The following is a 23,959-nucleotide window of genomic DNA, read 5'->3' as shown; positions in this document are numbered from 1 at the left end:
GATGCATTGGGGCTTCTCTATGAAACCACAAATATTTCTTCACAATGATTTAATTTTTCTCCCATGTATTTTGCTCATAATTTCTGTTAGTTGCTTTCTACTGGGAGAGAGTGGATAGGGAAGCTACTATATATAGCAGATCCCCCTTGACCATAAGAAAGGAGCAGGGAGAGAGGAAGGACTGAAGGTTTTTCTGGAGGGGTGTTTTTAGCGTACCTCTCTCTATTTTAGTCTTTCTCATTTTTAAAACACTTTGCTTCCTGCTTTGCTGCCTCAGACACCTGGCATTAAGTACTTGTGTGCTTTCCTCCTGAACCTGACTGCTGGATATGTGACTCATGCTGCTCAACCATTACACAGTTGCTATCTGGCATTCAGCAAGTGGATGATGAGTTCCCTGTCAGGCATCCAGCCAAGAAGAGATTCTAGTGGCAGCGTGGACTGCTGAGCTGCATCTCCTGTGTTGGCAGTTCACAGGCTGGATCCAGGCTTCTGGGCATATTTTTGTAGCTCATTTGGTGTTTTGAATGGTGTATATGCTCTGGTCTTGATTTAAAACGTTATATTCCTAGTTCTAATGTTGGGGGATGGGTGAGGAGGAGATTCATATTTAGAAAGGCAGTGTGTCACTGTCTGATGCAGTATTTGGATCAATCCGTATGTTTACTCTGGGATATATAGCTGACCCTATTTCTTGTCTGATGGGCAGGTATTTTTATCCCGGCAGAACTTTGCATCTGTTCTGGGACCCCAAAAGATAGCAGTGTTGAAGAAGAAAAGGGTGTATAGGGTTAGTTTCCATCATGCACATCTGAACTCTTGTTGTCAAGACAAGATTGCAAAAGTGTTGTAAGACCTCTAGATCTATGAGTCCCCTAAAAACCTGTCAGCCAGGGGTTATGGCTCTTGAAGGCATCAAAGAAGGCTTGGTATTGTCATGGGAAATGGTACATAGTTTCTGAAAAATTATTTCTATTAGTCTTATCTGTGGATTTGTGTGGGGTTTTGTTTTGTTTTATTTTTTTTAAAGGGTAGTGCTTGCTTCTTTCTGAAACTAACTTTCTGCCCTTCCTGACATTCTTAGTAATAGTAAACCTTGATATTCACCACTGCCTTGGGTCTTTGTACCTTTTATGGATTATTCTGAAAGTCCAGTCTATATTTGTGACCAAAGCCCACAGTGTATTTACTGGTTTTGGGTGGGATAGAGTTGATTTCCTTCATAGGAGCTGGTAGGGTGGGAGTGTGGAGCAGCTGGAGGGGGCTCAGCTGCCTGTTGGAGTTAACTCCCAACATACAGTTACTGTGGGATGTATGTAATTCTTTCAGTACAGGAATAGCACCAATAAATGATGAGAGCAGCCATAGTTTTGAGTGTTTGTCTAATTTCTAACAACAAATGCAGCTGATATATTGCCCTAAGGGTCTAAGGATGATAATGGGATACAGTGTTTGTTTTTGTTTTAAACGTCTGATCACTTCTAGTGCTTGCAAAGGAGAAGAAAGTGAGAACATTGGGAGGCTGTTTATAATTGCCTTAGAGAATGAGATATGGTTGGGCTGGGAAACTGGGGGATGGAAGAAGAGAAGTGGCACTGAAACTGAGAGGACTGTTTTCCTTCTAAATGAGGCTTGACTCTGCTGTGCTCTTTGTGTGATGCTGGGCAAGTCATGACTTTTCTTTGTTTTGAAAATGAAGGGGTGAGTGGGAATAATAAAAGTCTTTTCTCACAGTTCTTTTATTTACATTCCATGAAATGTAACAAAGCTGCAGGAAATACACTACCTTTTGGTTTCCTTGAATGTTTGTTTGCTTAAGAAATTGAATATGCTAAGGTGCAGTGAGTATAAAATGACATAATGCATTGCAAATGTGGGGGTATTTTTAACAACCATCCCTTAGGTCTGTCAAGATTTAGCATTGCACTGCTGTGAAAGCTGAATGGAATTGCAGATTGCAGCATTAGCCTTCAAAATGTAACTAGTAATGACCAGAAATATACCTCATCCTCCTATTTCTCCATCAAACTGTTTTGTAACTAACTCTAGGCCATCCAGCTGTAATGGAGAAAATAAAATCATTTGCAAGATGTCCATGCTATAGTACTTCTGTGTCTCTTTTTTCCCCTCAATCCTACCCCATTCCAGCATTGCAAAATTTCTCGATGAAAGTTTAATTCTCGTAAGATGCTTTATTTGGTGTTTTCAGTGTGCTAAAATTTTGAAAGAAAAACGTTTTCACTGTAAAAATACTCAGTTTCCCTTTTGGGCTTACCAAATACAGAGAAGAGAGGTTTCATGAAACAGCTTGATAAGCTTTCAAAATTGTAGGCTGATCAAGTCCAGTGTGTGCTTTGCCTCAGGCCAGGAGATGTACACTAAGGGTAGATACTCTGCTCCTCACCTCATCTTCATGCTGTGCTTCAAATGATAATCAATAAAATCACCAAAAGGATACAGATTGCTTTATAATTAAGACCTTCTGAGGTTTACATGTGTCATCAAGTTCTTTAAGAGCAGAGTTAGTAAGTGGCTGTCATACCTTGTGCACAAAGGGCGAAAATGTACTGGGGTGGATGTTCTAGGGAGAGTGATGATAACGTGTCACAGAGAGATTACACTACAGCTTTGGAGACTGGAAGCATCCTGATTATTATTTTGGCCTTGTCCACTTTAATACTATGTAGAATCTTTTGTCTCTCTTCCTTTCCTCTCAAGCAAAGGTACATTGTGTGCTTATGTTTTTTTCTTTTGTTCTGTTTCAGTTTCATCTCGACAACAATATCAGGCTCCTATCTAGGAACTTTGTGTTTGTGTTGAAATCAAGATGTTATTAGCGAGTATAGCAAAGGAGCAAATGACCTTAGAAATGCTCTCCAGCTGAGTGACTGTGCTGAGCTATTTAATTACGATTGCATGAATTCTGTGGTCTCGGCTGCATTAGGCTGGATGGAAGATTAAATTGTTCACATTTGCCTTTCCTGTGAATAGAGCTACGGTTCTGCTGTTATGGCAAATCCATTTCTCTTGGAGAATATGTAAATAACAAAAACTAGAAATGCTACTGTGTCACTCTCTTAATACCAAGCAGTATTAAAGTGCAATCTCATTCAATGTTCCAGGTTGAAAAATTGTTAAGGTTCTAGCTAACTAACTGTATGAAGTTACATTTAGGCATTATTCTTCACTTCCTTTTCCCTATGTCATTAAGCGTCCTCTGATAAGCAACTCCTGTGCTTCCTTTCAGAGGCAGGTTCACTTCAGCGTTGGGTGAAGTGATTACTTTGTATCTTGGTTTGAAAAGGAAAAGCAGTCAAGGGAAGAGGGGAATGCATGAAGCAAAGATGATGGAAAAAGGAAATGCTGAGCTAGAAGGGAGGCCCAGAGGGAACTCCAAGAGAGAGCTGTTGTCAGCAGCCAAGGTGAGAGAGAATCAGATACGGAAAGAAAAGGAGAGAAACATCCAGTCATATAAAAAGAAGCCTTTCCATTGCAACTCGATAAAAGTGAAGAGTTTTATACTGTGTAGTGAGAAAAAAAAAATATATATATTTTTTTTTTAAAAAAAGAAGCCACAAGTAGTGAGGAAGAAAAATTAAAATCATAGAATAGTTTGGGTTGGAAGGGGCCTTCAAAGGTCATCTAGTCTATCTCCCCAGCAGTGAGCAGGGACATCTTCAACTAGATCAGGTTGCTCAGAGCCCCATCCAACCTGACTTGGCTAAGTCAAAAATTATGAAGTTATTAGTAAAGGTGGAGCCTCACCTGGTTATGTGAGAGGCAAATCTGTTGACATGGGAAACACGCACATAGGTGTCTCTATGCTTGTGAGTAACTGTAACAAAATCCTGTCCCTGCTAAAGCACATCAGAATTTATGTTAACATAGTACAACAGCAGTCTCAACTGTTTTTTGGGTTTTGTTTTTTTTTTTTCAGGACCTGTAAACTGCAACACTGACTGCTTGTTCATTCTTAGGTAGCGCTGTAGCACCAAAGTTGTCTAACAGTGCATGATCATCTTGTAGTGGTACAGCATCATAATTTATTGTTGGCTTTTTTTCTTGAAAGGGAGGGTTCCAACTGGAAGACTTCAGATTTTATCTTTTATTCTGTTGCTCTAAGAGGTCTCTTAAGTACTACCAACAAACTTGTATTTGTATAGAGATACAAACTTTAGTGCTGGAGGGATCTGTTGTAGTCCTCTGGTCTGTTTTCCTGCATTGTGGAGGCGTGAGAACTTGCCCTATATTTATATGCTGCAAGCTCCAAATTTCTCTCTGAGCTCAACTGTAATACTCTTTGTAAGTGGGACAGTCGTATTTCTACTGTAGATAAAATTAGTCATTTCTCCAGAATGTGAGCAAAAATTTAAAATCTCCTTTCTTCTTGAAGTGCTGTTGCTTGAAAAAGGATGTATTTGTTTCCTGTTCCTCCTCCATATTTTAAGTATTTCCATTATGAACCATAAAGTTGTTGGAGTCTTTTATCAATGTTCTCTAAGCTAGCACAGGAAAAGAAAAGTTATGGATATTTCTACTTTTATATGTATGTGTGTTTGTATATACACTGCCGGAATTTGTTTTACACAAATTAAATCATCCGTTTTTGTATAGGGGAAGTATATTTTTCTCTTTGGTTTGTGTAAAAGTAACAGCTGGGAGTACCTCCAGAATTTTGGGAATTCATCTTTACCATTTGTTTTCTCATGGTGGGCCAACTTTTTTCTGCTTGAGTAAATGAGGCTAATGGAGTTACATGCAGTGATACTTTGTTCATTTTAAGCAGCTAAGACTGAGGAGCATTTCCTTGCTGTCAGTGTGACTCTGACTGAAAAATGTCAGACTCTGGCTACGACTGTTCCTGCCTAACAAACAGCATATCAGAAAACGGCAACAGCTGTGAATCAAATTCTTATCTCTTCTTTGACTGTGCTGTGAATTATGCTATGGAATGCAAATTACAGGCTGATAAGGCCCTGAGGTGCTGAATTTGCTTCTCCTACATAATTTTGAGGGGGAAGATAATGCAGAGAGATATTTTATTTTTAATCTTTCTTTATTTTTAATCCTATTTCTGAAAATTAATATGGTTATCACCATTTGCATGAAGGGAAATAACTCTTACAGTAGTGACAAATACTTCACTTATAGTGTCCCCCGTTCCTAAGTCAGTATGGTGGAGGTGAAGGTGGGCCGTGAGACTTTGTGTTCCAGGCACTAACAAGAAGGAGTTAAGATAGGGCAATTTCCTATCTTCATTACGATTTTCACTATGAGAGTGACCTAATGAGCCATTATTCTCCTCTTGCTAGAGGCTTTTTCCACTACAATGAGGACAGAAATATTTTTATGATCTCTTAGTTACTGTAGTAATTTGTCTTGTTCTGACCTTTTTGGCAGTCTGTTTTGACTGGCCTGTCATAGCATCCCTTGTGACAGACCTGCAGGGAAAGAGGTAGGTTCATGAGCCACAGCAAACTCAAACGACTAGAAAGGTCATTGTAACCCAGCGTGCTGAATATAACGGCTATTTATGTTCTCATGACTCATTCTGCAGTTTACGAAGCTGACAATCATGGAGTGGGGTAGCTCAGGAAGGACAATCTGTGCTTCTGGAGATACTGGTCCTGGATTACACACTTGGTCTCTGACCTTTTTGCTTGACCCTGGGCAGATCACCTGGGACTTAGTCCAGATACCATGGAGGTCTAGTGACAAAACTCCAGGTAGCCTCAGTAGGAATGGGAGTGAGTCTTTGTCCTTGGCACTCTCTGTTTACTCTGTTCTGCACGTAACAAGGTCCACACTTACCAAATGCTGTTTTCTCTAATGGGGTGTCCGTTAGTGCAAATGGCTAGTGGTTTCTAGTGACTTTAGAATATGTATATTTATATAACTTTTTTTTTTTAATTGGTCTTCTGTGTCAGGGCAGGAGGGAGGTTGGCACCCTGCTTTGAAGAGAGGGGGCTGCCATCACGTTACACTCATTTATTCAGTATTTATGTGTTCTACCAGATTTGCATAGAAACACCATGATTAGGAAAGCCGTTTCATGTCTCTGCAATTACTTTCTGTGCTTTAAAATCATTCTTGCAGACCCTTGTTCTGCATTGACTTTCACCACATGCTTTGCACAGCTAGATAACACCAGCAGGTAAAGAGTGATCCCTGTCTCTTCTTCTGCTATCGGGAAAGAACACTACAACCAGGAATTTTTTTATTTTTTTTTTTCTTCTTTCCCCCCTTCTTTTTTTTGTGTGTGCGGGGTGGTGTTGTTTGGTTAGTTTTGGTTTTTAAACTGAGCTGTCTTTTGAGAGCACTGCCGTGTGGACATATGCAAACAGTGCAATTAGTGTGGATTTCAGCATAGTACACCACATATCTGAGCACGTACTTTTTCTTCACTATCATTCCTTCCTTACACCATCTCAACTTCTTTCTTCCCTCTAGCTCTTTTCGTTGCTCTGTTTTATCTGTCAATGCCCAGGATACCTTATCCTGAAGCTTTTGGTAGCTTCATCTCCTCCAAGTCAAAGGTGCTCCCTTCCTTTCATGCCCCCTCTGTGTTGCTCTTGACCCATCTCATTCGGGGTTAACTTGGTATTTGTGCCTAAACCTGTATGTGTATGTATGTCCACACCTCAATGCATCAGCATGGAAACTTAGGAATTTCAGTTTGAAACTAGTTTCTGTACAGTAGTGTAAATTTAAAACATTCTTAAATGTGTTTTGAAGTATATTGATATGCGCCGGCTTATTCTGAGAACTTCACACATATAAAATGTCTTACATGAGTAGCACTACAAAACCTGAATGAATTGTCACTTGAGAGTATCGCAGTGCAGACAGTGGAGTGAGCAATGAGATCCCGTGGTGTGGGACCACTGAAAACAGGGTGGAATTATAAACGGGCTGTAAGGTAAAGAGGAAACCTCAATCCCTTTCTTCACTGCACTGTGAGACCAAATCCTGGTCTGCCTTATCTCTTGTGCAGCCTTATTGAACCCAGTTCTTAAGTGCTAGACCTTAGTAGGTACTGACTGCGTTAAATTTACATCGTCCTTTCCCATTCTGCCTGAGGATTATCTGCCATGTCCTTCTGTGTTCTCATACTAGCAGATGATGCATTTAAATGGCAGGTCGAACTGAAGTGTGGAAGATGCTCAAGCTAATCAACCATTGTGAGGTATCTCTGCAGGTGTTTTATAGCTGTAGCATGGAAATGCTAAAGATTTAATTGACAGAGTGTGTAACAAGAACAGGAAATGACACAATGGCAATTCATTTTTTCTGAGAATACAGTAGGAACACAGGCTGCAGCAACCTTAATTAGATTTTCGGTTAAACATTTTTAGTAAGGATGGGAAGTTCAGCTAATTGAATCTGTTCTAATTTCCATCCTCCTGTTTGTCATTTTTCGCTCTTCGTTCTTGGGACATATCTCAAGAAACAGTTCTCATTGTTCTCTGCTCATTGCAGTATGTGGTGACAGATGGTAGGCAACATGCTGATGTGCAGGGTAGCTACACATAAGCCATAGGAGCTCCCACCTGTCTTCATTATAATGAAACTGAACTGGATCCACTCCAGTGACTTAGGACTGCCTTCCCTTTCCCCTCTCCTCCCAGTCTCCATCCACTTTAATGTGAGAATAAGTTTGTTGTGTGTTATTAGTGGCCCAAACATTTGTACAGTTGCAGTGAACCGTAGAAAGTCTAAAACAAATGTGATGTTCTGCCCTGAAGAGGTGCAGGTCTAAATAATCATCAGTTTTTAGCATCCCTGCAGTTAGTACGATACACTATTGTGATTTTTTTTTTTTTTTTTTTTTTTTCCCCCCTCCCATGTGTGTGTCTGGCTGATTGAGTACCAGTTAATGCACAGGTACCTTGTTTTGGCACTTGTTGATCTACTAATTTCAAAAGCGAGTTCTCCCCCAGAGGGTAATAGTGACAACTTCTTTTAAAAGAGAGAGTACGTCGAAGTTGTAATGTAAAAGTTAGCACTTAAAGGTGCTTTGTGGGTTAGAGATGTATTGCTGTGGCACCTCTTTAAACTAGAAAGTCCTGTCACAATTTACCTGCATGCTACATATGTTTCCAGGTCCAGGCAAAGCTGGCAGTAGATACATAGGCAGTAGCCAGCTCTACTCTGGCTAGAGGATTAATGTCTGAACCCTGGAGTAGTTGTTTTGGCAGTTTCTGTAGATCTGGATGATACGACACTCTATGAGGAAATATTTCCTAGATGTTCTGTAGTTCAAGCTGTTTTGGATGCTAAACTCGCAGGTTTTAAGAGTCCTTTTAGTTAAATTGATTCCAGAAGCATTCAGGAAAGAAGCTTCTGAGAAAAATTGGGCTTTGTGCCTGCCTGTTTCTCGGAATATCTTAAATGAAGCAAATGGTTAGCTTTTAGTTAGAAACCTATTTTAAGATACACATGTAGTCTGTTTCAAGTTCTTTAGAAGTCTGCGTAATTCATGTTTCTTTTAAAAAAGCTTTTTGTGGTGTTATGCCAGATGACCTTTTACAAATTCACATAGCCTGGGAAGAAGGTGCAAATATGAAAAGATCTGCAGGCTCTCAAGAGGTCTTTGCCAAGTACAGAAGCTTGCTAGATTGCTTAACTGAGCCATGCTTGTGACTTTCAAGTCTTTAATTTATCATTCAAGGAAGGGGTTGCATTTCAAAAAGCAAATAGCAGATTTGTGTCCCTTGGGGTAGCTTGTGATTTGTGTTTTTTGGGGAAAGGTGGAGAGGAAGGAATAACAACTAAACACACCCAAAATAGAGTTGACTTTTCAGAGTGGACATTCAGTCCCCTCTGCAAGCAGGATCTGTTGAAGGAGTTGCAAGCAAAGTTCCCCAAAGCTGAGATGGCTAGTATTGCTAATGGCCATTTAAGTTTTTTAAAAAGGAAGTTCAGGTTGTAGACTGCCAATTTTGGAGGGGCGTTGGTAGGTTGTGGGCAGACTGTGGCAAAGCATGACTTTAGGTAGCTTCAACAGTATGTCTGAAACTCCAGTAATGACTGTTGCTCTAACCTAGGGCTTCTCCTTAGCTAGTTATGAAAGGAGTATTTATGAGAGGAGCAGAATATGCACTCTAGTCTACTGCATGTGTTTCATTTATGCTGGCACTTGAACCTTTAGAGTTGTAGAAGAGTTAGTCAATACTTTTATTTTTATATACTTTTGGACAAATAAACTATTTCTCATTGGGTCAACTGAAACTAAGTGAATTCAGGTCAAAGGCAGCTCACAGGAGCAAAAGAGGAAAAACTCTTCATTTTGGTATTTTTAGAAATTAAACGTCTTTGTGCTTTGAAAAGACAGGGGTTTGGGGTGTTTGAATGCATTGAGACTTGACAAAGAAGAATGCTTCAAATGGAACAAGTCAGGGCATTTCCGGTTGGGTAAGAAAAGGCTCAACTAATTGTTTTCTGTTTCTTCTTACCTTGCTCACACTTGTGTGGGGCGGAAATTAACAAATGTGGTTCCGAAAGGGCTCCTTGGGGTGCAATGTAGACAGCTGGAGAACTAAGACTCTTAAGGGTTGGCACAGAATGGTTTTGCATAAACAAGTATGTCTATACAAATGCAAAAATAGATTCTGTATGTATAGATAAGTGGTTCTTATGATATATGACCTAATGAAGTGTTGCAAACCTTCAGGGAGATTGCAGTTGGACATGGGCTGAGTGTCTCTGCTCAGGAATGAGTTTCCTGCCAACTAGCAGGATTTGCTGAAAGGTTTTGTGGTTCCTCAGAGGCTTCAGCCCTTCTCTGATAAAGAGCAAAGAGTAAAGAAAAAAGTCCCAGCTCCAGGCACTGTTTGGTTTAGTCACCAAATAAATAAATAAAATCCAATATCTGAGCACTGAGTCAAAAGCATCTAAAATACTATCCTAATAAGTGATTTATTTTAACATTGAAAAAAAGCTGTTATTCTGTAATCAAAGTACAGCTTAGTCATAGTTCTAGCACATGCTAATTCAGCTGTAAACCAGACTCGTTAGTGTACATTTGCTTTTGTCTACACCATTTATGGTTGGAGGGAGCTAACATGACAGGGCACACTGTACTGTAGAGGAGGCCAAACCAAAACTTGACTAACAGCAAGTGGATTATGAAACCACTTTTCTATCTACCTGCATATTAAACAGATGGTAAGTGACTGAAGTGTAATGCTTATCACGCTGAGTTGGAGGACTTCTACTGATTTGTGAATTCCTTCTTTATGCATTGCACATTCATGCACGCACACAGAGGGCTAACAGTTGGGAAGTATTTTGTGAAAATTCAGTTAAAAGGCCATTCTTAACAGTATGTGAAGAAATATGCCAGCTTTCTTTAGAGGGTAAAAGTGTTTCACAGGGTTGTGAAATTCTGCTTGTTTACTGTGTGCAAGTGTTATCTTACTGAAAGTTATATAGCCCTTCTGGAATGTGACTCCTTTGAATACCAATTTGAGTTCCATTGTTTCCTCTTACTCTCATTTTTTTTTAATTTTCCTCAGGGAGAAGTGTCTCCTTCCTCTCCAACTGGCTCTGGAATCAAAGAGCACGAAGCTGGCCCAACAGGCTCTAGCAGGGATGCAGGTATGGCTTTAGAATAGGGGTTTGTTAGTAGGCAGTGGGTGTTAAGGAAATTCCAGTGGCAGAGATTGTAGGTTGTTTGGTTGGACTCGATGATCTCAAAGGTCCTTTCCAACCATGAAGATTCTATGATTCTATGAAATCAAGACTTTTCTTTTGAAAAATACTATAGAAAAAGTGACTGTCCTCAGGTGGACCTAACAATAGTGTTCATGTTTCTGTAACAGTGTTCAGAAGTTAGGATTCAAGTAACGGCTGGTGATTCTGTAGAAGCTGAAAATGTTCGGCAGATAGGTGGGAGTTCCTGATTTCCAATGTTGAAATGGAGACATACTGTTCCCTTTGTGGCCCTGTGCTACTCTCAGTAAGCCTTACCACTGCTAAATGTCTTCGAAACTAAACTGAGTCAAGTTTTTCTGTTTTCTTGGATTAGAAGAGAGGACTGCAGTCCTTGAAAGACGGAGAGGTTAATAAAGGATCTGGGAGCTGCATTCTTTATGTGTGGGCTCTTTCCAGTTTGTGGGGGGTTTTTTTGTACACTGAAAACAGTAGGAGTAGCATCCAGTTTGGAAGTTTATGAAATTACAAAAGAAAAGAGTAGTGCAGCACAAGCAACAAAAAGACTTGGGTTTGACAGTATAAAAATTAAAGCACTTTACCTTTCTTTTAATTGGATAAATGAGTACCTGTCAGTAAATACTTACCACGAGGGGATTGCTAGTTGTGGAAAAGGCTGGTACACTGCTGGGGTATAAAGTGCATGCCACCATTTTCCAAAAAGAAATTTCTCCCTCAAAGGGAGTTGTTTTGGGAGTATAAGGATGTAACTGGATCATTCAAATTCACTTAATTCAGCACATGAGGTGTCAGGCATTTGGTTGGAGAGTGCCTCAATATGGGGCACAACCTGGTTGTAGGAGGGTCTAGCTAAGAGAAAAAAAGTACTTTCTAAAGGGTTACTGTAATTATTTGGCTCTGCCAAAAGACACGTGTCACCTTCTTGCCATGTAGTACTCTGGTCCTACTTTGAGATCCTGTGCCCTGTGTTTCAGGTATATGAGGCAAGGGAGGTTGCCTTTAAAGTGAAAGCAACAGTAGACTAGTGGGACTTGAACATATGCCTGCTGTTGTACCAGTGTAGGTATGCCTTTTAGAAGAATGTTATAGAGTGATGATCAACCAAGAATAGTGGAGGAATTACGAATGACCCACTGTCCACTGTAGTACAAGTTCCGTGGGAACACTCAGTGAAGTTGTACCTTTTTACTTTTATAACTTGCTGCACATAAACTTGAGTTCCGTAAGAACTGGAATTGCAAAGTTGCAGATTGCAGCATGATACCTTAAATAAGAGTGTTACCTCCTGTCTAGAAGCCTAAACAAGCCTAAACAAGCTGCCTAATCCAGGCAACAAGACAGTCCTTCATCTACATTTATGATATATGAAGTTTTAAGAAGGACAAAAAAGCAAACCACGCAACTGATGCTATGGAGATAGGTTAAAAAATAGGGTAAGGTACAATAATGAGATGAAGTACAACTTGAATTTACCAAAAGTAGGTCACAGGATCACAGGATGCTGGAGGTTAGCAGGGACCCCTGGAAGTCATCTGGTCCAACCCCCCTGCTGCAGCAGGATCAGCTACAGCCAGTTGCCCAGGACCATGTCCAGAAAAAGTGAGAAAATTCATGGGCTAAGACAAAGTTTAATAGGGAAAGCAAAGCTGCATGCACAAGCAAAAGAATGTAAGGAATTCACTCACTGCTTCCCATTGGCAGGCAGGTGTTTAGCCATCTCCAGGAAAGCAGGAGTCCATCACATGTAACGGTTACTTTAAAAGATAAATACCTTAACCCCGAATGTCCCCATCCCCTCACTACTTCCTTCTTTCCCCAGCTTTTGTTGCTGAGCACGGTGTAATATGGTATGGGATATCCCTTTGGTCAGTTGGGGTCAGCTGTTCCAGCTGTGTACCCTGCCAGCCTCATGTGCACCCCCAGCCTACTTGCTGGAGGGCCAGTGTGAGAAACAGAAGGCCTTGATGCTGTGCGAGCTCTGTTCAGCAATAGCCAAAACGTGGGTGCATTATCGACACTATTTTGGTTGCAAATCCAAAACACAGCACCCTACGAGCTCCTATGAAGAAAATTAACTCTATCCCAGCCAAAACCAGTACAAGCATAGAAAATAAGAAATAGGAATGAACCAGTGAAATGTGCTACAGAGTTGAAGCTGTGAAGGAGAATCAGTACAAAAATGATGCAGAACTACAGGGTGAGGTGGGCTGCTCAAAGTCTGCCCTGGGACAGAGCAAGGTTGTGTTCCTGGGAACTAAGACAAGGTAGTTTTACTTTGTCATGGGAGCTTCTAAGAAGATTGGAGCTGGGAAAAGACTTGGGTGGGTATATCTATTGTAGGATGCCTGACACTAATAAGAGGCACCCATGAAGGTGGTTATAGACTAAATGGAAGAGGAATTTCTAGTAGAACTCTGAGGAAATGGTGCCACTGGCCACGTTGGGAGATACTGGCTCAGATACTGGCCTTTTCCAGGCAAAGGAAATCTGATCAGTCTAAAATATTCAACCTAAAGTTCAGTCGATCTGTATTGAATGTATGCCTATGTATGTTTGTGGTCCTCATGTGAGTCACTTGCTAACAGTACTCTTCCTCCTGAGGACTTGATCGCATCCATGATTAGTCAACTTCTGAATGACATAAAACACATCTTGTTAGTGATCATAAGTGCCACCTTCACAGTGCTTGTGTTCTGTGCCCTATTGGAGTGAGTGGGATGATAGCTGACTTTGCCTCCTCTTGGGCAGGGTAACTGGTAGCGCTAGTTTGAGGTCAGGATACTAGCCTGAGTGGGGTGGTTTTTTGCTGTTGTTGCTTTTTGGGTTTGGGGAAACTGTGAGGGTTCCACTCCCTCCCTGCTTCTAAAATGTTGAGGGTTTTTGCTGAGGACGTTACTTGGAGTGGTTTGTGATCTCTCACATAAACTACTGATGTCTGCTTTCTTCTGGACACTGGAGAAGTGGGCTTGAGAAAGGTGATACCAGAATGGCAGCTGATTCATAAGATGTTAACCGTGCCCTCATCGTGGCATGGATCTTCCAGTTTTGTTGTACTTTTGTATTTTATATTATTGGATCAGGTTGAAATTTGTACATAGAAAACCTAGTCACCATAGTACCAAACACTAATAGGTTTAGATTTAGTAGTTTGCAGCAGAATTGGGCAGAGGCAATTTTGTCTCAATCTGCACATTGCCATTTTCTCTCTGCAGAAGCTGCTGTCTGATGAGAGGTTTGTATCCGTGGAAACAGACTCAGATGAGAAACAGTTGCTTAATCAGATGCTGAATGCCGTCAAAGTGACTCCTTCGCTCAATGAAGACCTGCAGGTTGAAGTGATGAAGGTTAGTGTTTCACACACGTCAGTGCTTGCAACAGAGGCTGCATGACCAAATGCTGGGGTTAGCAAACAAATTAGCTGTTGCCTTGGAAATCTTCACCTTAGCACAGTATTTGATTCCTTCCTTCCTGCAGGCAGGTACCAGGTTTTTTTCATTTCTACTTGGTTTGCATTTCCCTAGGTTAAATAGGAGATAGTTACAGCAAGAGTCAGTGCACTAGTGGTCCCAGTTGTAGCAAACTGAAACAGGACAATTGATTCACTCCATGCGAGTTCACAGATAAGTGACTTGCAGGTTTGGAAGTTTGTGTTTGGTGTTAAGCTTTAGTGCTCATGAGGTGGGCTGTGCAGGTATGTAATTTTGAATTGGTTGTGTGCGCTCTAGTTTGTTAGCTATATGTTCTCTTTGTAAAATGCTAATGGTGGAGCATGATTTGTTTAGGCATCAAAATGTCCCTGAACTAGTGCATAAGAGAAATTATTGTTTTGTATACTCGGTGAAAACTTCCATTTCTAGAAATGCTTTAGCATTCTCCTGTGTGTGTTAGGAAGCTCAGCTGCCAGGAGGTATTGTTTTTGAGGGGAGATGCTGTGAAATTTCCTTGCCCTGTCATTGGGTTGGTTGGATGACTTGCCAGTATTGCCATGAAAAAGTGACTTCCAATACCTGTATTATTTGTGTGAAACAATATAGCAGTGAAGAGTTCTCAGATGTCTGGGTATAAACTTTGTACTACAGGATTTGTTGTGCTATAGCTGATCACTGGTCAAAACCCTTTTGGAATAAACCTGGTGGTCCTTTTTGCATGGTTCGCTATACATAGTACCGATTGATATATTTGGATCTACTTACTTGACCGTGCTTTACTTCTAAGTGCATAGATTAGGTATTTTATTTCTTTCTTGCATGTGACATCCTTGTTCTAATGAATATGTGTTATTCACTCTGAAACTACTCTGTAATAGCTGTACTCTTTACCATTGAAGGTGTCTGCCTGGGAGCAATATGGACTCAGTGTCAGAACATGCAGTTTGAGCCTAGCAGCAGGAAAAATAGAGCAGTATTTGTGTGGACTGTTACCCATTTCATGGGAGCAGGCTTCTGCCCACGTACAGGCTTAAGTGGTGACACCCAGATCCGCAGCCCTAACCCAGCATGCCTCTTTTCTGCCTCTCTTGTCTCTATGGTGGGAAAGGGGAAGAGTTAAGAAGTAGCACTACTGAACCAGCAGGTCTTTCTTGGAATGCAGTAATTTTTTGCAAGTTGCTTTTTTACCTTCTTGAGTGTTGCAGATTCAAAATCCGCGCGTGCACTGTTTCTTTGAAAGTCATGACGTGCATCTGTGATGCATTGCCCCCACCCTGAGAAGAATGTGAGACTGTATTTTACTACAGTTATGAGTATCTTCTCAAGTTGTCTTCGTATGTGAGAAGCAAAAAATACCTCAACCCCCAAAGCAACAAACCACATAAAACCCAAGCCGAAACCTAAAACTTTATTTATGTGCACTTTTAAAAAAAAAAGAAAAGAAAAAAAGAAAACAAAACCCAACATGTTCAGTTCTAGTTTAAGTGCAAAGGAGAAAGGGGGACATCATCTTCATTCCACTGAACTGAAATTCAATGTACAAATAATTTTCTGGCTAAAAGCACGATGAAATCCATGTATGGTAAAAACTGGGCTGCATCTTTACATCCTGAAAACAAAGCAAAAGTTCTATTTTGGTTTAAATATTTCAAGAGACCAGAGGGCCAAAACATGCTGTAATCAGGGCAGTTAAAACTCAGAGTCATTAAATCTGAGCCTTTCTTCTTGAGTCAAATCAAGTAGAGATTGTAACCTGAAGGTTGCAGATGCCATTGCAACCCTTGAATATGTTGTAGCTAACCCAGGTCTGACTGAGTGGCTGAAGCCTTCAGGGGTTTTTCAAGCAGCTGGTCTCAGCAACGAGTTTACATCCCAGGATCTGCTAAAATGTGTCCTCAAGGCAGCACATGATTGTACATTAGACTGTGTTGTTCCATCTGGAGGAAATTAAATACATCTTTATCCAGTGCCAGATATTAGACACTCCTGAGTGTGAGCAGGTTTGCATGAAACTGGGTCAGCAGCGATACTGGCCTGGTTCTTTGTGACTTGCTGCACAGTTGCGCCAGTCTTGCAGGTATTAAGAATGCAACCATCAAAGATTCCACAAAAGCTTTTAGTCATGCCAAATATATGTGAAAATAGAGGTGCAGGAATACAGACTTTGCTGTGAGCTGCTGGCATTAAATGTTTGGGTTTTGTTTTCTTTTTAAAAAATCCTATCCAGAATATCTCCTGTTGTTCCCAACAAGTGTGCACCAGAAATTCACGCTTCATATAATATCCAAAACAAATGTTTTGAATATTTATTTTAATGGTTTGTTGTCATCCACCTGTGTTGCAGATGCAGATGTGAAGGGATTTGATTAGCTGACGAGAACGTTCTGTAAAGCTGTTTACATTTAGATGACTCCAAGTTGGAATTGGCAATGAAAGGAAGAACACAGGAGAGAGGCCTAAGTGCAGTTAGTTGCCTTGATTGGAAGGCTTTTGGAACCTGACAAATATTATTGTAAAGGGGCAGCATTAGACAGGAAAGGAATAGAGTAACTGTATTGGTTGCTGTAAATAAATGGAGAGGACTGCTAGCTGGACCTCTTCTGGCACTGAAAAATCCAAGCAGTTGGGACCCCTGTTGTAAAAAATGGAACAGCACTCGCTAATTTATAGCTAGGTACCAAATCCTCCTCATTTTTAAGGGTGAGTGTCATGGCATGCTCTACAGATTCCCAGGTTGAAGGATTGTGAAAACAGCGTGTCGACAGTGTTCAGGCTTAAGGGACAGGGCTAGGGACTGTGCTGGAGTGCATCCTGGGCAGCCAGGGAAGATTTATACTGCCCAAATGCAGCTGTCAAGATGAACTCAAAGCCTTCATCTCTCACAGTGTGTCTCTCACCAGCGCTGGGTGAGGTACCTCTTATCCTTTTTATAACCTTTGATTTAAAGTGGAATTTTAGTTTTTGTAATAAGCAAATATTAAACTAAACTCCAGGTTAGGGACTGCTGCCGGTACCTCTAATTCTCCTGAATACTGGTTGTAGATTCCACCTTTCTCTTTAATATTTCACATAGAGCGATTACGTAGGGAAATTCCCCTCTCATATTTCCAGAGTAGAAGTGATACTCTGAAGTCCTTGTTTATCTTTTTGCAGGACTCCCTTATTATTACTAAGCACTGGGTAATCCTTATGTTAACAGCGGTTTTGTGCCCAAAAGAAGGCAGTGGTCTTTTTCAGTGAGGAAGGGGAAAAGACTATAATTTCTTTGGATGTGAACGAGCACCTATAACAAAGAGATGTACTAACTGCATTTGATTTCCCACATAGTAAAGCAAGCTTTCTGGGCTGTATAAATTTTACATTCAGGCTTGCGTGTTATTTAACTGCTGAGCCTAGTATTTCTTCAGAATATCTCAATGACTGTGCTGTCTGTGTATTCTCTCTACCTCTGATACAGTTTATGACAGAGATTTATTAGTATTTTCACACTGGGGACTAAACTGAGGTTATTTAGGTGCTCTACATCATATTAAAAGATACTGAGAAAACAGGTAATCCAGAAAGCGTGACTAGAGGGAGCAGTGTATCTGACACAAGGCCACTTTAGCGTTCACTTTTGCTGTTGCCGTGATACTTTGCTATCACGCTGAAAAGCCCTCTAGTATATGTAATATCAGTTTGTCTTTTTACTGTGCTCAGCTGACTGTATCAAAGGAATGGAAAATCACACAATCATACAGTGCCTTGTTTTCAATCTTCCTGTAATACATTAATAGCTTAATTGCCGTTTCAAACGGAATAATCTGAATATTTTTACCTGTATATTAGTTTTACAATATTCCTGTGAGTTGGGAAGGAAAAGATAATACTGATCACTAATCAAATTTGGTGTTTTATCAGTGAGGCACCAAAGCAACTCACTGCTCTATACAGTTGAAGATGTATGGAAGAACTAGGGGGGGCAGTAATTCAACACTTACCTTAGACAAACATGGTCATGCAATATGGCTGGCCCAGAAGTGGGAAGAATTTTGTTGTGTGACATGGGGCCATGTTATAATTAAGTGAAATGTAAAGGTGTATCTCATGTGGTGGAGTAGGGACATTTTGTTGACCGTAAGCACTAGTCTGACAAGCAAACAGTCTGCAGCAGAAAAGGGGCATCATCTGAAGATGGATATCATGGGTTAGGGTTTGGTTGTGGAGTGGGGGGATCCTGATTTCTTTCCCAGTTTGATGCCTTTAAATTCTGGCCTCAGATGTTTTTAAAATGGCTGAAGTACTTCTGGTTCATGCAATTAGACCTTTGCTTGCAGGAACACATACAGTATTGACAAAAGCACTATCAGATATGGTCAGATCAGCAATGGAAGAGGAAACTAATCTATAATTGAGCTTTTGGATTGAGGTCGTTCCGACCCCAATGATTCTGTTATTTTTACTTTCTCTCTTTGATTTTTTTTTTTAGTAATTTTTCAGCTGTAACCCTGACCCTAAAATCCAGTTCTGCCAGAAAAGGCTCCTGGAAGAACTGGAATTCAGCTTTGAACGTAATTGAAGCAGGTGAAACCAAATGTGAAGGAGGTGGGTAGGGTGGAAATTTTCCAAAACAGAAAGGACTCTTTTTTCTTTTTTTTCTTTTTTTTTTTTTTTTTCCTCCTTCTCACTAACGTTACGGTGACTTTCATTTATAAGTTGACTTCTTAATAATGCAGTACCTCTATCTAACTGTGATAACATTGTTCTCAAATAACAACATGAAAAAATGAGTTTAACGAATAATTCGAAATTAGTAGTTGAGGCTTCACCCAGAAATAAGCTCTCCAGATAAACTGGATACACTGTAATGTAATGGGTACTTAGGGTAAACTAGTAATTTTTAAAAAGAAAGGCATGATTGATCATTTAAAATTTCCCTTTCTCCTGCCTCCTTTTGTTTTCTTCAGTCACAGATAAAGCCGTGTCATGTAATCCAGTGCATGTCAGTTCAGGCTGTGCCCAGATTTCCCAAGAAATTTACAACTAGCAAGACAGAAATTTACAAGCAAGAATGAGAATAATTAACCTTTTATGAAATAAACTCAGTTTTCGGATTTGATGTCTCTTTAAATATTTGGTCTTTCTTTCAGTATTCCAATTACTGCTGGACATGTTATGAATATATATTACATATCTGTCAGTGGAGCTTCCACCTTTGGCTCTTACTACCTCTGAGAGAACTTCACACAGTATTTGTGTCTACTTGTGGGATTTTTTGAAATAGATTTGAGTATTTTCTGGAACCAAAAAATATTTTTCCAAAGTGGCTTGAGAGAGAGAAGACTCTTCTAATTCCTGTTATTTACCTGTTGTCCATGGGGAACAGCTATTTCATTTAGGAAGGATTAGTTTATGCTCAGTGATACCAACTTGCATTTGTTAGTGGATTAGGTGTACTGCTTGCTGATGGGCAAAATTTTTATGCTTTTCTTCTGTAGGTTTCCGTGAGGAGTCAGCCAGAAGTCTCTTTAATCTGTGAATAAGTTTTAATGAACCCTTGCTAAATCTGCTGTGTTAAGGCAATCTTTTTCTCTTTGTGTCTTCACTGATCCATTAATACAGCATTTGGGAACTCTCCAGTAATAACACTAGACAGCTCTTTTTGTGATTTCGGTTTTCTTTTTGGGTATATTCAGAACTGAAATCTGAATTAGAGTTCTGTGATAAAATTTAGCTTGTGTAAGGACAGGCAGAATGGAGCAAATAGCTCTGCCTCTGAAACACTGTCTTTAGGTTGGGTATTTGTAATTATTCTTTCCAAGATTGCTACATAATGCAAAGTGATTCTCTGAGTACTAAGGGCCATCTCCTAGTCTTTATTAATTATTTTTTTCTAATAACTAATTTAATTGATAGGGCCCCAGTTACAGTGTTAAACTAGTCAGCACTAGTCACTACTGAAGATCTACAAGGAGTAGTAGAAAGTTTGGGAACAATTTTTTGTTTGTTCTTAGTTTTTTAACAATCATAGTTGACCTGTTTTAGGTTTTGCACACCCATGTTGTTACAGGTTTGGGGAGATAGTCCTGATCTAATGCAAATATTGGATTAAGCTAGATTGTGCTTGAGCAACCGAGCAAAACTTACTGTTAACTTTTTCAGAAAACTTGGCAGGAACTTTGTCGCTGTTGAACAGGAAGCCTAATTTTTTCCTTTTTTCAAGACGTGGAGGGTTTGGTGAGGGGCTAGTTGTTTTTTTTTTTCTTTAGCCCTTCATGACAGAAAGCTAATTATATTATGTATTTGAAAAGTAGTTCTAAACTGTTTGATCAAAAATGTGGACAGAACGCAACTGCAAAATCCCACCCTCTGTGGATGATTATATTCTGCACCTTCTCCTTGGATACTGGTAAATGAACTGATTACTGTAATAAACTCTCGTAAATAAATGTATCTTTTCATTGTCTTTTCATGATTATGAAATGTATCTTTCTACATAAAACTTGGTTATGGTAATAGAATATCATTTGCAGCTGTTCTGCTTTGTCTTTACTGTAAAATTAAATGGAGGAGGAAGCTATACTCAAACAACTTGGATTTAAAGGTATATGTAAGTGATGTTATTCCCTATGCTGCCTCTTTGAGGCAAGGCATGTATAACAGTTTTGTATAGGAGTAAAAAGATGATTTCACTGCCCATTAAAAATAGGACTTTGTTGGTGCAACAGTAAAAATGTAACTGGTAAACGGAGATGGAGAAGAGAGACTGTCATTATCTGGATGAGAATCAGCAACCCAATTGCTGTTAATCTACATATTTTAATTAATATATAGTCTTGGAATAACAGATCATTGTTTCCCCTCAATATATTTTTTGCACTGCGTTACTGCAAACATTTTGCAGCATCATTTTCAAAATAAATTGCAGTCCAGTCTCTTTCTGAGCAGAGAAGGACTATGTTTCAAATAAAGTAAAAAATAAACCCCATTATTTAGGGGAGGTTTAGACTGGATATTAGGAAATTTTTTTACACTGAAAGGGTTATTAAGCATTGGAACAGGCTGCCCAGGGAAGTGGTTGAGGCACCATCCCTGGAGGTATTTAAAAGACGGGTAGACATAGTGCTTAGAGATATGGTTTAGTGATGGGTTTTGTCAGTGTTAGGTTGATGGTTGGGCTTGATGATCTGAAAGGTCCCTTCCAACCTAGGCAATTCTATGATTCTACGATTATTAAATGTTATTTGTATGCTTTAATCCAGAACTGGTTTAAAATTTGTATTAATAAGAAAAAATTAACAAAATACTGAAAATTTGTAGAAGAAAGATTCACCTGAATGTGTTTATTAGTTCTTGTAATGGTGGTGCCTGATATGAGCTGTCATAAGCAATAATTGATTTTTATCCAGTCCATAATCCAGAGATGTGTTAGCGTCTGCACTGTCAAAGAGAGGAGTCTGTAAAGACTTGCATGATGTCCTGCAAATAAGATTATTTTCGAAGATCAGTCCTGCCCTGGAAGGAGGCAGCTAGAGTTCTTAGTGCTTCCTTTGCTTAGACTTTTCATAAGCTAAGTTGTTGTAATGTAGGCCAACTAAAAATCCAGACTCTCTTGGGTTTACTTCTCTCATTTTTGTTTTGCTGGTTACTTTTTAAAGTTTCTTTATTGCGTGTGCTTAGTTATAAGTAACCAGGTTAATTCCAATGGATTGAGTGACCTATGTTGCGTGTTTCAAGATAAGCTTATCCTTTCCCAAATTAATTAGAACTATGGTAAATGCCTACTACTCACAATTAAGATTGTGATTAAAGAACTCCCCTGGTTCTTAGGTGCCTGGCCCTCGTAGTAGAAACTGCAGTCTTGAATTAAATACCTGAGCTTTCTCCTTAATGGATACAAAACAATGAGAATGGCAATGGCCTGGATATGGCCAAATGCATACTGGATGGGAGCTGTCTAAACCAGTAAGTAACGAATGCAGTATCTCAAAAATCCAGCCCCTTTCCCAGGACCTGTGCCTCTTCTTCAGTACCTTTCTTGTGCTGCCCTGAACAACCCCTGTGGCTCTGGGCAGCCATGTGGCTTTAAAATCTAAGCAGAGTGTTGGTCCTGACTCTTAAAAGGTTTGCAGGTTAGAAAAGGCTTCTTGCCTGGAGAAATTCTAATGTAAAAACTTTAGCTTTCTTGGTGCTCCTTTAGCTATGAGGTTATGAAGGTGTTTTTGGACAGAGAATATGCTCATTCTGTTGTGTTGGAACTGTCACACTTGGTGTGGTGTAATCACAAATGTGGAGGTTGGGCACAATAAGCAGTAATTGGAGGAATGCTCTTCCCTGAGGCTGAGGCAATTGTCAGGAGGGTAAAGAGGGCAGGATTCCTGTCTTCTGTGGTCATTTCTCCTGCAATCATGGATGGATGGGAAGAAGGGTTCCTTACTCCAGGTTACCTCAACAGTGGGTTTCTTTCTGTGTTTCCTGATGCATGACTGGTCTGTCAGGTGGAAAAAAAAAAAAAATACTCGTGGTATGCTGTGATCAAATGCTGTGTTACAGTATACATGCTCAGGAGTGGAGTTAATAGTGCAGGGGTTTTGCTGTTCATGTAGGGGTTTTTGTTATTTTGGATTGCATGTGACTGGCATTCTTTTTTGCAACAGTGCAGATTTTGCAGAAATAGAGAAACTTAAGCAATGTTGGAGTTTTATCTGAGCTGTTCTGTGCTGTGCAGCAAGTGCAAGCAGTGAGTCATTGGGTCATACCTGCAGGTTTTCCAGTGCCGACATGGACAGGAGCAAGTCCCTAGCTCTGGGAAGTGTAATTTAACACCTGCCTGGTGTGGAAGTACAAGTTCTTACAGACTTTCTTTAGTCTTAGACACATACCAAGAACGTGGAGATTGCTTAACCATTAAGGAAGTGACTTGGAAAGACATTGTGTGATCTCAAAACCAAATATAGAAGCCCTTTAACTCTCATATATTGCCATTTAATCTTTTCCCTGCTGCCAGACACTTTTGCCTACTGGAAGTGACAGTGCCAAGCTCTGCTAGCCAAGTTGGCCACATAACAGTGGCATGGAAGGGTCACTTGCTATAACTTTTACATGCAATTATACACATAATCCAGATGTGCCACAGACCAGATGTGCACCCAGCTTAGACATCCTCTGCTTATGAGCTTCCCATGGTGAGAGCTGCAGCCACCATAGCTGTTAACAACATTTGGTCCCGGGGGCAGCTGAGGAAAGAACTCATCCCAGTAACCTGTTCTGATGCTGCCAGACAGCTCCTGGGGGTCCTGGACTTTAATATATTTCTTTTCTTTGCTCAAGTAACACTTAAGACAATTGGTGTAATTTGCTGAGTGGCTGAACAAACTAATCTGGTGCAGAAAGAAAAGATTCAGTATGTGTCAAGAAAAATAGTAAAATACCTGTCATGCATGTGTGGCATTTGCATTAGTAGCTATGAATGAATGAGCATTAATTTCCCTCCTTTCCAGGCCTTTCCTCTGTTTTATAACTTCTTCTCTATTATACTGTCTCTTTTTTTTTTTTCTCCTTTCTAAACCAGCATAGTTTGTAGCATGGAAAAATTAAAAAAAATATTAAAATTAATTACTTGTGTTCATCGGTATGTAAAATGATTGCCTTAAAAATACTTATTATTATTTTTATGTACTCATTGGGTAGATCAATGTGGGGTTTTTTTGTTTGTGTTTATTTTAAAGATGCCTCACTTAAAATTTCCTTTGTATAATTTTCTTTCTTTTGGGTTTTAATACTTTCCTAGTTAAGTTTTTTTATGGTGATGGTCTCTGTCTTCTCTTTGTTTTTGTTTCTTTGCCTCAGACATAATTCTACCCACTCCTGTTTCAGGG

The 23,959-nt window shown here is 39.9% G+C and overlaps 1 protein-coding gene across 2 annotated transcripts in view; it reads left to right on the top strand.

Moving 5' to 3' along the window:
• ARFGEF3 (ARFGEF family member 3) overlaps positions 1-23,959 on the top strand; it is a 99,970-nt gene that overhangs the window by 7,238 nt on the left and 68,773 nt on the right. For both annotated transcript variants that reach the window (XM_063329493.1, XM_063329492.1), the window contains exons 3-4: positions 10,518-10,599; positions 13,887-14,018. In XM_063329493.1, coding sequence (XP_063185563.1) covers positions 10,518-10,599; positions 13,887-14,018 — 214 coding nt within the window. The remainder of the gene's footprint in view (positions 1-10,517; positions 10,600-13,886; positions 14,019-23,959) is intronic.

The sequence above is a fragment of the Chroicocephalus ridibundus genome, chromosome 3 (assembly GCF_963924245.1).
Source record: "Chroicocephalus ridibundus chromosome 3, bChrRid1.1, whole genome shotgun sequence".
In the NCBI taxonomy this organism is placed as follows: domain Eukaryota; kingdom Metazoa; phylum Chordata; class Aves; order Charadriiformes; family Laridae; genus Chroicocephalus; species Chroicocephalus ridibundus.
This window is presented reverse-complemented; position numbering and strand designations above follow the sequence as displayed.